The following is a 13,557-nucleotide window of genomic DNA, read 5'->3' on the forward strand; positions in this document are numbered from 1 at the left end:
TCATCAACCTTCTCAACCAACACGCATTGCAGGGGAAGCTGGCTGGACAAGGACTGATAAAGGTATTATGCTAGCACCAAGTCGGAAGGAATAGAAGTGTCAGCAGTTTCACTTAGAACAAACTAGAATGAATGTATGTAGGTGCATCTCTGAGACCAGATAAGGAAGAGATGAAGGCCTCCAGTACCATCTAACCACTACAGAATCATGGAAAGTTACCTGGCCTGGACTTGGCTTTTAAGCTTTCTCTGGGAACCCAGCATCTGCAGTGGCAGAACACATGATGACAGATCCAAGCTCTTACGAAGATCAGAAATCACCTGTAAGACAAATCCCTGCACAAACCGTTCTGACATACGAGGGGGGAATGAAAAAGGGTAAGGAAATTTTAAATAAAAATCCCTCAGAATAACCCTGGAATTCCAAAACAAACACTCCCATATTTGTGAAGATGTCCAAACATTCAGCTGTGCTCAACTTTTGGGTTTGTTTTCTTTATTTTCTAATTACTTCATCATCATATTAAGATGGCATGAGCACATGCATACAGAAAGCAGAAAAGGGTTTCTAAAAAGTTACCCCACAAAGTTCCCACCTGCACACACGACACGCTGCTGTTAGCTGATTATCTTTTGTTTAGCAGCAGAACGGGATATGAGACAGCCACAGGAATTCTGGGGCATGCTGCATGGTATCATGGGCTGCATGATATAGGCATACACTTTTCATAGCGATCTCTCCCTTGGAGATCTGGGCAGATCACAATCCATATCTGACTTCTGCTGAGGTTTCCTCAAAGAATGATAAAAACCCCACATCCAATCATTCAGCAAGGTTGGCTCAAGCAAGGAGTCTTACAAGGGAGAATGAGAGCAATCCTCCAAACCATCCTTTCTGGAATATTTCCTGAGTAGAATTTAGAACCAAATTTGGTGGAGAAAACTAGAACTACCAAGCTACAAACCCAGCTCTATTGGACAGCTTAGAAGTTTAGAACCCTTAAAAGTTCTAACGAGTGAAAATCCTTAGATAAAACTGAAAGGCTTAAATTAGCCTCAAAGAGTTTTCTGGTCTATGAGCTTAACATAGTATCATAACGTTGACACTGAAAAAAGAATTACAAGTTCTAAAAACAAATGAGAAAATACTGCTGGCAGAGAGGAGCAGATTTCAATTTCACGCCTCAAATCACAACCAAATCCATGTCAAAGGGCAGCTGCTTTCCACATGTGCTTTGACCCTTGACTATACTAAGATTTTACACAGAACTACTAAAGCATGCACCTTTATGTGTTGAATGAACAGCCTCTATTAAAACATGCACTGGATTATAAAACTTACTGGTCTTTAGTACAGGCAAAGCACCGTACCTCTACAGCATCCGCAGCCTTGACATTATGGAGGATGAATTTTACGAGCACAGGCAAATCCTCCAGTTTTACAGAAGGCACGATGGTCATGGCAGATTGCCGCACCTGAGGGGAGAGCATCGAGGGTTAGCTGCAATAATATGGTCCATAGAAATACAGAGTAGGTTGCTGGGAGGGATCTTTAGAGGATGCGAATGCAGCCTTCTGCTCACAGCAGGAATATCACTGTTACTAGATCAGACTATCCTTGGCTTTGCTAAATCTTGAGGATCTTCAGGAGCAGACACAACCACTCCCCTCCGTGCTGCTCTGATAATCCATGTTAGTGCTGTAGACCCTAACCCATTTTCCAAGTGTCCAATCCAGATCCTCTAGACTGCAATTTGTAGTCACTGCTCCTTATCATATCACCTGGCACTTCCAAGAGCTTGGCACCATCATTATTAATTGGCTTACAAAAGGGGAGAGCCTGGAAGACTTTGCTCGACCACCCAGTAGAAGCTCTTACCTCAGCCAGAAGCTCTGCATCAAGATCCAAACGAGAAAGAGCATCCAGAATTGGAACTGTGAGCCGTCTGCCCTGTTTTAGTAAGCAGCTGATGTGCAAGGAAAAGAAGACAAATCAGCCTCTTCATATAACTATGAATGCATCTTCAGTAAACTGTGAGATTCTAATCATTTTTGTGTTCACCACAAATATCTTTGAAACAGAAAACATGCACCACTCACTTCACACAAACCTCACTCCCTAAACTATCACTCTCTAAATACAATGAATTATTATTCTGCAGTTGTTTGCGTGAAGCTGATATGAAGACTCCACCTTTTTTCCAACACTGGACTAACTGGGAACATGGAGAAAAGCCTGGCAATAGCCTCAAGTAAGAACCTGAAATTTGGCAGGTCCTGGTTCCATTATTAACAGGAAAAAAAGGGGATTGTTACTATATTACTTAGCCTGACCTAAGGGAGAACATGCCTTGCCCTTAACAAAGGATTGTTACAAGCCACTGGAGGAGTCTAAGCCCCAGATGTTAGCAGGTATACGAGGAACAGAGGAGACTGAGTAATAGAAAACCTTAAGAGGGGCATTTTGGCAAAGCTGGGAAGGAAATCCATCCTCTGCTGCACCAGGAGAGGAGAAGGTGAGGAATGGAACAGCCAACAATCCATCAAGTCAGAGCTGTAATAGGTGCCTCTGCCATCAATGGTTCCTTGAAAGGGCCCTTTGGCTTTCCATGCAGTACCTCTTGGGTCAGACTCCAGTCAGTTCTTCTGCAGTTTCCACCTTAAAGCCACACAAATCAAGGCCAGGCTGGATGGGGCTGTGAGCAACCTGGGCTAGAGGGAGGTGTCCCTGCCTACAGCAGGGGGTTGGAATGAGGTAATCTTCAAGATCCCTTCCAACCCAAACCATCCTATGATTCTATCATCAGTCTGTGCTACACTCACTGAAGAATATAATATTTTAGACCATTTTGGAGCAGTTAGACCTCTTTAAAAAAGTATAACAGCGTGTAGAAAGCATCCTGTCGCCATGCAGCTTTAGTGCAACCTGCATTCATACAAATATGTATTTTTTTTCTATTCAAGAAAGAAGAGGGGAAAAAAAAATAGGATGAGTTGTACCTCAACTCTCTGGCAACCTCATTTTGCTGGGAATCCTCCAGGATTTCAGGTAAACTGGTGATAATATCATGCTGGATTGGTACAGGAGACACGCTAAGCATCTGCATTAACTTCTTGACAAGATCCTGCAGAGAAGATCACTTGTAAAATGGGTGAGTCTCACCACTAACAAGCGGTTCCTTAGAATGACAACAATGTTTGCATTAGCATCAAAATTGAGCTCAGCCCACCTGAGAGGTGTTCCAGATGATAAATGGAAAAGCATGCAGTGGCTGTGCCATCAGTACCCACCTGGCTGTCGAGAAGACTGTCCAGCCATTTAAACTGATTGACAATGAGCCGAGGGAAGTTTGTTCCAAAGGTACCCACACTAAAATGACAGAAGTGAAACACAGCTGAGTCAGATCCACAGACAGACTCTAAGCCTTTGGTGCTGGTCAGCAAAAGCATGGAATGAAAGTCACTTTAACTATTCAAATTCCATTGTGAAAATATAATTGTGGAGCTTTTAGCACTGTGAAGGAACCCTACCTCTCATACACAAATAAGGGATACCACCAACCTGTCTTAGAACACCACCAGCAGCATCCTAATTACAACACAAGCAACGTGACCTCACTTCAGATCTCCTGTGCTACCATAAGTGTGGCTATGCTGGCTTGGCCTAAATCCCCCTTGAGCCCAGTGTCCTTGTCCCCAGCTGCTGTCTGATGCATTTGGCTAAGCTGTAAGAAAGAGAGCATGCACAGAGCCATCTTATCCCTGAGTTTCCACTCAGCTTTCAACAACAATTAATTAATTTCCCAAGGCTGGTTCCCAGTCCCTCGTTCCTGCTATCCAGCAGTACATCTATCTGCCAGTAGTTTCCCCTTGTCTGCCTTTAAAAAAATAAACAAGAACAACCACAATTATTTCAGACCTCTACACTCTGCAACACAGAACCCTGTAAGGCTACACACTATTCCTGCGGTAGGTTAATAAGCTGGATGTCCTCTGTCCAGGCATCGAGTGACATGAAAACAATGTACGTCGGACAGGTTTCAGAGATGCTTTTATGTCAGTTTGGGCTGAAATTGTCCAATCAATTTGCAGTTACAAATTAGTAGCAATGAATGCTGTTTATTGTCCCGCAGTTAAACAGGAAACTTCTATTGCTCTTCGCAGTCTATTTTAGATTTGATTCTCATGAAAATTTGCTGCCATCAGCTGTTACCTCAATTCTCATTCCCTTTATATACTTACAGACGTGCTGAGCAACCCAGATCTCCGCAGGATCTTCTACTGCAAAACGGAGCATCATGTTCTCCATGCAAGAAGAAACAACAGATGCTTCTTCTGTTTCTCTTGTTTGACTACAAACTGCATTCTTAAAAGGAGGCCTGCTTACATCTAACAGCCACATAAAACTCTGCCAGCCACTTTCCTCTTCTTTAAATAGCAGGATACCTCATAGCCCCTCTGCTGAAATACCTCCAGCACAGTGAATCACGGGGGGATGTGTTTCAACTCCTATGAATTTGTCTTCTCCTATATGCACCCACCGCTTTAAAGATGTTGTGCCTGCAGATGATTTTACACATGGATGAATGATGATATTTTTCAAACCCAGCAGTGCAGGCATCCACGAAGGTAAATTTGAAACAACAATTAAACAGCTGGTGATTGTTCAAAAGAAGGAAGCACATTGCAAAATAGAGGGAAAACAGCCTGTACTCACACATCAAAAAAGAACTCAGGGATCTTTTCCAACAGCAGCGTTATGACAGCAGGCTATAAGAAAGGCAAAAGAACACTGTTAGGCTGATGATTCACTTCTTGAACCATGGCATTGCTACGAATGCTAACCTTTCACCAAAGGTGAAATATGAACAGAGAATAAGATTCCAAGGGACAAGCAAAAATACTTCATATGTAAGACAACCCTTCCCTAATGCCAGCCTGCAAGCTGCAAAACACAACTTGCAAGCTGTCTGCATAACGTAACTGAAGCAGAGCAGATGGCCAGGATTTCTAATTACTATGGGCCAACCTGGGCTCTCTGTCTCAGCCCCAGCTGAGTTGCTTTTCACTCCACTTACTTACGCAAGCAAATGGGTCCTTAAATAAATCAATACCACCACAAAGAGCAAACTAAGATGTACGTACCTGTAAGATCTTAATTCCAAGCAGCAGCTTTATGAGGCTCTCACAGTATGAGTGCACCAGAGTCCTGCAAGGTGAAAGATTCCACTGTGGTTATAAAAGCAGGTGAGAAGAGCAGAATAACTCCTCCTATTGCTTTTTGTTTTCCTAAATCCACTTACGATGACTTATATAGATATCAAAAGCACCCCCAAACCAAAGAGATGCTATGTTAGGGGTATGTACTTCTTACCCAATAACTGCCAGGGAAATACATTTTCAGGATTTCTAAGCACAGAATTCTTGTAGAGACAAATGAAAATCAGTTGCCAGGTTTTAACAAGTTCTGATCCTAACGATCTCATAATAGTCTTTTCTGTGTGAGAATGTCCAGTATTTTAGAACATAAGAAAGTTTAGAAATTAAAAGGTATTAAATTAAAAAGAAATAGAAGTTATGTGCTGATTGGATGTTCCTAACCCAGCATTAAAACAAGCTGGAGGCTTCAGCTGCCCTAAAGTCAGCAATTGGGTGTGAGAAAGTTTTCCCATGGCTATTAGAAAGGGGAAAGCACTCAAACCAAAAGATGACGGGGGTCTGCTCCTTCAGAATGAAACTGAAGACTCAGGTACAGTGCTGAAAGCACCATTAGTTCAGTGTATTCTGGCCAAGAACAAAAGCAATGGAAAGCTTTGGAATAATTGGATTTTGCTGTTAAATACTGGGGAACTCAGCTCATGCCGCAGGTATCAGCAAGTTCTGTGATTTACCACTTCACAGTTACTGCTATCAAATAGGGAACTGGATTACACCAGCCAGCATTGCATGAGACACAGGTCTTGTTATGCATCAGCCAGAACTATGGCCTTTCCCTCCACTCAGCTTAGTGTTATGTGACATTAAGTATAGTCCAGCTTTGACCAAAGGGGAGGGTAAAAATACATTCTCCTAACCTTGACCCCTCAGTCCGCGTGGGAGTGCATGGCAAGAGGCAGTTCTTGAACTGACTTCTGTCCTTAATGTGCAATTCCAATCCACTGATAAACTGCTTCACAACCTGGAAAGCAGAGAGAAATTGTCTACTTCCTGAAAAGAATTAGCTGGAGAGAAGCATCACATTGCGGCAGCCTACATGTTGCCAGCTCCTGGCTAATAGAAAACCAAGTCAAGCTTTTATTACAAAGGTAGGGTAGAGATATTGTTCACTTAAAGAGTCTGTTTCTATTGAATAATATGGCCAGTGAGTTACTTGGATAGGGCATGGCAGTGGAAATGCAGCTGTTGTTTGTGGAACTGTGCCAAACCAACCTCAGGGCAAGCACACCACAGGAGGTAAGAGAGGTAAGAAGACAACAGCTGGTCGTCACTTCACTTCTGAGTGCTCAGAAGAACAATGAAACCAAAATGCTGGGACGATAACACTGAAAGGATTGGGGAATCTGGGCTGCATTTTCAATCTGGCTCCTGCCAAAGCTCAGGCAGTTACTTACACCTGGGTACGATGGGTGCTTCTCCAGCGCCACGCGGAGCTTCTTTTGGAAAGCAGTTTGATCCACAGCTAAGGAGGAGTTTCAAAAGAGAATAAAGAAACTGACATGTTAGAGGCATATAAAGTCAAAATAACACATGAGGCACAAGCTCTCAGGATCATTCACCATCATTTTGGCATTTGCTCTACACCAAGAGCTCCAATTAGCAAAAGCCTGCACAGTGTCACCACTTGTGCTCACTCCACCCCAAGCTGAAGGCAGCCAAAAGGCCTTGATGGACAAATTCCTGCCATTTTTTGGCAGATGAAGACAAACCTATTCAAGACAGAACAAGGGATCAGGAAGCAGAGGAAGAATCCCCCCCAGTTGTTAGGCTTTTTTTGTCCTTGAGAGTACAACACAATCCTTACCAAATTGCAACCCAAAGGTCCCTTTGTATACTGTGCTGGAGTAGCCAATTACCAGCAGAATCAGCACCGTAACCACAAGCAGAGCTCATTCACGTGACACGGCGTGACATCCCTGCCATCCCAAAGAAGCCTTTCCCTGCCCAAACCCCACTGCAGCAACAGCACCAATAACAGCTTCCTTGTATCATAGAGCTGGAACACTGAGAGCCCCGTGTGGCAATTCAACTTTGCTTTGTAAGAGCCAACTTTGCAGGCTTTCGCACACAAGTGGGCAGATACCTATTTCGTTCTGTCCTTCCCCAGCTTTCAGTATGATCCCTGATGCTCTCAGGAGCTCCTCAAACACTCCCTCATTCTCCAATGCGCTTTGGGTAGGGCCCCTCTTATCAGAAATCCGCGACTTCTTTGTTTCTGAGGAAACAAGACAACCCACATCAAATCACTGCGTGACAAAGAGAAGCCTGAATCCTTCCTAAAAACAATTAATTCAAGATTAACCTCCTAGTAACACAGGAATACACTTATAGCACCAGATCAACAGCAGTGCTGTAACTCAAAGCCCGGAGCTTTTGAGGGTCCCAGAGGTTTCCTTTCACCACGGGCTACCCCAGCACCTACTTAATAGCTCAGCCTTGGAGCTCTCTTCAGAAGCACCGATTTCAGACAACTTCCTTTTGGAAACCATGGTAACAAATCCTTTGTCGCCGCCTGGAAGAAGGCAAGAAAAGGCCGAGTGAGCTGAGGAGACGTGGATTAAAACCGGTCTGGGGTTTTTTTGTTGTTTGTTGGGTTATTTGAAGCAGCCGTAGAACGAAGCGGCGAATAGTGCAGGGAAACGAGCCGTGAATACGTTCCTCAGAGGCGGACGGCTCGACCGGCTGAGCAGTCACAGCACGAACCTTCCGGCTCGTCCTCTCCGCGCAGCCGGCAGCGCTCGGGACGAGCAAACCGCTCCCGACCCACCGGTACAGGCCGCAGCCCCGGAGCCACCGGTACAGGCCGCGGCTAAAGCAGCCGCCCGCTGACAGCCCCTCAGGCGGCACCGCTCTTACCGGAACTCGAGCTTCCCGCCGCTGACTCGCGGTGACGTATTTCCGACTCCCATCGGAAGCGGAATCGTGGCCTAGGGCGGCCCGGAAGCGGCCCGGAGGCCGAGCGGGAGCCGGGCCGGGTCCGAGGTTGGGTTTAGATCGGGAACGGAATCACGATGAGCGAACCGGAGCTGCTGCTGGACTCCAACATCCGCCTGTGGGTCGTGCTGCCCATCGTCTTCATCACCTTCTTCGTGGGCATGATCCGCCACTACGTCTCCATCCTGCTGCAGAGCGACAAGCGCCTCACGCAGGAGCAGGTGTCGGACAGGTCAGGGCCCGGCCCGGCCGCCCCCCTCAGGCCTGTCCCGTCTCCTTCCTTTTCCTTCCGCCGCTCACGCCGCTCTTCTCTTTTGCAGCCAAGTCCTGATTCGGAGCAGAGTCCTGCGGGAGAACGGCAAGTACATCCCCAAGCAGGTACGGAGCTGGTGGGCAGCTCTGGGCTCACGGCGGGGCAGCCCCGGGGCGGGTTGGGGTCCCCTGCTGCCCCCTCCCTGGCTTGGCACGCTGATATGAAGGACTAAACACAAGGACTGAGTGCTCGGCTGCTCGTATTTGCTGCCTGTGTGTTGTAAAAGCTGTAAGTCGGGCTGGGGGAGCAGAATTGTCTGATGCGTCAGCGCTGAGCCAACAGGAGCCTTGCACAGAGCATGGAAGGGGGAGCCTTCTTAAGAGAACGCTTAGGATTATTGAAGGAATATTGGCAAGATGAAGTTGGTGCTCAAGGAAACATCAAAATGATGAGCTTCAGGGCATCCAGGTAGTGAAACAGCTGAGAAAAACATCATCAGATAGCTCCTAAGGTGCTGAAATGAGCAAGAAATAATGCTGTCCTTCGTTGCTTACAATGCTGGCGTTGGCTCTTTTTGTTTTCAGTCTTTCCTGACCCGGAAATACTATTTTAATAACCCAGAAGATGGATTTTTTAAGAAAACAAAAAGAAAGGTAGTGCCTCCTTCACCAATGACAGGTACGTTACAATGTGCTGAATGTAGGCAGGGAGAAAAAGATGTCAAGGGAGAACCATCTTGGCAAAGAGTTGAATGTGAGGGTGGAGGTGGGAAATGAGCTGAGGCTGGAGGGCAGAGGGAAGGGGAAGCTGCAATGTGTTGGGTCACTTCAGCATTGTGGTCTTGTGAGACAAGTGACTTGCGGACAGATGGACACCCCGCTGTGGTTTTTCCGCACCATCTCTAGCAGGACCATCTCTCAAGGTATAACCCGTTATTGGCTCCAAAGACATCAGCAGCAAATGGGCTGGGTTGTTCACTGTCACATTCCTAGGTAAACAGTCTCGCAGGGAGGTCCGGCCATTTTGGAGGTGTGGAACAAGGGATGAGGTTGTACACAGCAGAAAACAAAAGATGTTTTCAGCAGCAGCTGCTGCCGCACTGACTGCTTATTTTGTTTTGCAAAATATTTGCTGATTGACAGTAGAAACTAACAGAGAGCGGGGCAGAATTGTTAGCTCTCATTTGGTTTTGTATTCGAGACACCTCACCTTGGTGAGCTATTATCTCCCATCTACCTTTAACATGCTACACTGATACATGATGTTCAATGTTTGGTCTACAGATCCTACCATGTTGACAGACATGATGAAAGGGAACGTAACTAACGTGCTGCCTATGATCCTCATCGGTGGTTGGATCAACATGACGTTCTCAGGCTTTGTCACAAGTAAGTGTGGGGAATAACACAGCTTGTGGGTCTGGCCACGTTGGGTGAGAACCTCCAGAGCCTGGACTCCTTCAGCAGTTTGATCCCATACCTGACAGCAGCAGGCTTGGGAGCAGGGTGAATCCAGCTTGTGGCACTGCATGAAATGCATTGAGTGGCTTGTCCCGTAGCAAAGGAAGTTATTGTCAGAGTACTGGATGTGATGACAAACCAAACAGATTGTAACTAAACAGTTATAGTGGGGAAAAGAGCATTTATTAAAACTGCTTGGAGTTGATGCAGGGGATTTTCCTCTCGTCCAGGCAGCCGTTTACTGGGTAATGCCGGGATTGCAAATCAAACAGCTCCCTTAAGTTCACAACTTTGGGGGTTCTGTTCCTTGTTGTTTATGCAGTAACTGTTTCCTTACCAAAAGATGTTTCCCTTCACAGCCTCTGAAATAACAGCTATGATAGTTTGGCTGTGATGGTTTTAAAAGGTTATTTTATGCGTTACCTTCAGACTACACTGATCTAATGAAAGAACTGGCTACTGGCCTTGGATCTGCTCTGAAAGTACGTTGTGTTACCTTGTGAAACTGGGTTTCGTTTTGTCCTTCAGCAAAGGTCCCGTTTCCTCTGACACTGCGTTTCAAACCAATGCTGCAGCAGGGAATTGAACTGCTCACTTTGGATGCATCCTGGTACGTGTGTTCTCCACAATCAGAGCTGAATATCTGGAATATTCTGAATGTTTTAAATGCCCCTGAATCACCTGTGCATGCTTGTGAAATCAAGTCTCAAGCAACGTTTGTCACAACACGGGCATCTTTAAACTGAAGTCAGACAGGATTATTCTTATTTCTCAGGGTGAGCTCTGCTTCCTGGTACTTCCTGAACGTGTTTGGACTCAGAAGCATTTATACTCTCATTCTGGGTCAAGATAATGGTAAGTCACTGTCACTTCTGGGAAGGAGCTGGCTTCTCCTTTCATTAAATGACTTGCTGTGAAAACGCATCTGCATTTCCAACCCAAAAGCCCCTCACAGCTGTGAAGTTACCCTCTGCTAGCCAGGTTTGACATCACCTGCAGCAATTACTCATCTCTCTTGCACCAGCTGTTAGCTAACTGCTGCTAAACCCCTGTGGTAATTAACCCATGCTTTCCTTCTCGTCAGATTGGCAAGTAGAAGCTTCTGATCTTGCTTTTATTGCTGGCAAGGATCAGTTTAACAAAAGCTGCAGTAGTGACTTAATATTACAAGATGGCGATGGGGAATGTACAGGACCATATTTTCCTCCATCTGCCTGCATATTTTAAGCAAATTTAGCTGAGATGTAAGGAACGGGGACAAGATGTCTTGTGAGAACTCGTTCTCCAACTTTCCAGCGCAGCCTGCAGGCTCTGTGCTCCAAGTGCTGTTTAGTGAAGCAAATAAAAACAAAGCTCTCCTTTCTCTTTTTGTAGCTGCAGATCAGTCCAGAGTAATGCAAGAACAAATGACAGGAGCAGCAATGGCCATGCCAGCAGACACTAACAAAGCATTCAAGGTATGGTATTTCCACTTGCATTCCCTTTTTGCTTTCCCCGTGTCAACCAAGGGAATTGCTCTGGCTTCCTGTTGGTAAATTTAAAGGTGATAACTGATGAGGTATATAAAAGCTGCCCCAGGTCTGGCAGCTCTACACTACTTTGAAGCAAACCTGATAAGACAGTCGTATCTGATTTAAATCTACCTGTTTCCTTTCAATGCAGACGGAATGGGAAGCTTTAGAATTGACTGATCATCAGTGGGCCTTAGAGGATGTAGAAGAAGAGCTTATGGCAAAAGACCTCCATTTTGAAGGCATGTTTAAGGAAGAACTACAGACCTCCATCTTCTGAATCTGAGAATATATTGTTGTCTCTTCTTGTAAAAGGATGTGAAAAGGAAGTTACATAAAACCGTCTAATGTATTTAGCAGAGCTAAGAATAAAAGAAACACACCATGTTCAGTACTGCAGTTACTCAACTCTGTCATTTGAGGCCCAAGCAGGTGATGTGCATATGATAAGCAGCGTGCCCTCAAGGACCCCAGGCTTTTCCAAGAGCACCCCAAGGTGGCCGTGACCCCACAGCTGAGCCCCACCAGGCTCACCCAGAACGTTTCCTTCCTAGGTTGTTTCTGCCTTGCAGCATTTGCAGGCCAGTGGCCATGAGGAGGGAAACAATAGTGCAAGGCTGAGCACCACAACCAGCATTCATCCTGATATGGGGAAGGGGCTATGCCAGCTGCTCCCAAGAGCTGTTCCAGCTCTTTCACTGCCACCTGGCAGTGCGTCCCCAAGGATCAGTGCACCCTCCTAGGATCAGGGGTGGGATGGGAGCAATGATCTGTGTGCTGCAGAGGCACAATTGACATGATACCTGCCTCCCACTGCCTCTGAGCACACATAAGGACCCTCCATTGAACTCAGAGCACACTCTTGCAGCCTGAGAGCTTCCATCTTTTCCAGATTATTTGCCCCCTTGTCAGGAATCTCATCTCAGTTCTGAGACATTCTTTGCTCAGAGGTTTCATTCCTGAATACCACTACTTCACTGACAGCACAACTGGCATTTCAAGTCATTTTCCATTTCATGTCCACAACATTCTTGCATGAGATGTTCCCACAAGCCCATGCACTGGCTCAGTACCTGATCGCCCCCACCTTAGCAAACTTCCATTTTGCTTTCCCTTCTTTTCAAGTTCTTGCTTTACTATCAAAAGGCAGAGATCAGCACAGGGTTATGTACTAACTTATTCCATAAAACTTAACCTGTCCTCCAACTTCCTGTTTTCTTATATACATATTTTTTTTGAGGTTGGCAATGCATTGCAACAAGTTGCCCAGAGAGGCTGTGGATGCCCCATCTCTGGAGGGACCCCTGGGCAGCCTGAGTTGGTGGGTGGCAACTCTGCCCATGGCATGGCTGTTTGGAACTAGATGATCTTCAAGACTGACTCCAACCTAAGACATTCTTTCATCCTCACCAGTTAGTTTATTCCTTCCCTATTTCTCTCTCTGCCTCGTTTCCCAGAGCACTGCACTCCACCCTGCTGCAATGAAAAGAGAAACGTGCCACGTATTTCCCTGGAGCTACAAGTATCCATTATGAGTTTCACGCCACGCTTTGATGCTCAGCATTTCACAGCATAGCTCAGTAACTGCTGTTCTACACTGAGGCTCTTCTAACTTTCTCTCGGGCTCTAGCTAAGACCAAGCCCTTCAGCTGTTACACTGCATCACAGCACGAGCTTTAAACCCCCCTCATGAGGCTTTCACCTTCACAACTGCCCTTGATCTGCAGTTTATGATACTTATTTAGCATGCTTCAGAAAACTGCAGTAGCTGCAGGACAACCATTTCAGTGGTACGGCCACAAGCAGGGAAGCTACGGGGCAATAACAGCCCGAAGGAACACAGCCTCCCCCAGACCTGCAGAGGGATGATGAGAAAGGCACAGTTGAGGCTGCCCCATGTCACAGAAAGGCAAGGACCACCACAGACCTACACTGCAGTGGGAAAAAAAAAGCAATCATTGGGTACAGACTCCCAGATTTACACTGCACTGCACTGCTCCCCTGCACAGCTTTCACTCATCATGCTCCAGCTGAAAGAGCTCCTGCTGCAGCAGGCATCCCCACAACCAGCAGCTGCTCAGCCTGCACTTCAGGCCACTTAACAACAAGTGAAATCACAATAAAACCCAGTTTCAGTGCAAACCACCCTTTAATTTTCCTCTTCATACAACAGATCCAGCCAC

The 13,557-nt window shown here is 46.0% G+C and overlaps 2 protein-coding genes across 2 annotated transcripts in view; one reads left to right on the top strand and one right to left on the bottom strand.

Annotated features, from left to right (window-relative positions):
* The window catches only part of FANCD2 (FA complementation group D2), a gene marked incomplete at its 3' end in the record, with an annotated part of 33,002 nt that extends 24,916 nt beyond the window's left edge, over window positions 1–8,086 (bottom strand). The window contains exons 1-12 of the mRNA XM_072347635.1: window positions 8,073–8,086; window positions 7,639–7,728; window positions 7,300–7,431; window positions 6,611–6,678; window positions 6,074–6,177; window positions 5,145–5,208; window positions 4,717–4,769; window positions 3,291–3,369; window positions 3,000–3,124; window positions 1,879–1,966; window positions 1,371–1,475; window positions 220–320 (exon numbers count right to left, since the gene is read on the bottom strand). Coding sequence (XP_072203736.1) covers window positions 220–320; window positions 1,371–1,475; window positions 1,879–1,966; window positions 3,000–3,124; window positions 3,291–3,369; window positions 4,717–4,769; window positions 5,145–5,208; window positions 6,074–6,177; window positions 6,611–6,678; window positions 7,300–7,431; window positions 7,639–7,705 — 986 coding nt within the window. The remainder of the gene's footprint in view (window positions 1–219; window positions 321–1,370; window positions 1,476–1,878; window positions 1,967–2,999; window positions 3,125–3,290; window positions 3,370–4,716; window positions 4,770–5,144; window positions 5,209–6,073; window positions 6,178–6,610; window positions 6,679–7,299; window positions 7,432–7,638; window positions 7,729–8,072) is intronic.
* A 46-nt stretch (window positions 8,087–8,132) lies between these two features.
* On the top strand, window positions 8,133–11,765 carry EMC3 (ER membrane protein complex subunit 3). Its single transcript, XM_072347108.1, has 8 exons — window positions 8,133–8,382; window positions 8,471–8,528; window positions 8,988–9,081; window positions 9,687–9,791; window positions 10,392–10,473; window positions 10,639–10,718; window positions 11,238–11,320; window positions 11,526–11,765. The coding sequence occupies exons 1-8, from the start codon at window positions 8,228–8,230 to the stop codon at window positions 11,652–11,654; spliced, it is 786 nt and encodes a 261-aa protein (XP_072203209.1). The 5' UTR covers window positions 8,133–8,227; the 3' UTR covers window positions 11,655–11,765.
* The last annotated feature ends 1,792 nt before the right edge of the window (window positions 11,766–13,557 follow it).

The sequence above is a fragment of the Excalfactoria chinensis genome, chromosome 12 (genome assembly GCF_039878825.1).
Source record: "Excalfactoria chinensis isolate bCotChi1 chromosome 12, bCotChi1.hap2, whole genome shotgun sequence".
In the NCBI taxonomy this organism is placed as follows: domain Eukaryota; kingdom Metazoa; phylum Chordata; class Aves; order Galliformes; family Phasianidae; genus Excalfactoria; species Excalfactoria chinensis.

Coding starts and splice junctions, on each gene's coding strand:
- EMC3 (XM_072347108.1), top strand. CDS start 8,228: ATGAGCGAACCGGAGCTGCTGCTGGACTCCAACATCCGCCTGTGGGTC. Junction 9,082..9,686: donor GCCTCCTTCACCAATGACAG/GTACGTTACAAT, acceptor TTTGGTCTACAG/ATCCTACCATGTTGACAGAC. Junction 10,719..11,237: donor CATTCTGGGTCAAGATAATG/GTAAGTCACTGT, acceptor CTCTTTTTGTAG/CTGCAGATCAGTCCAGAGTA.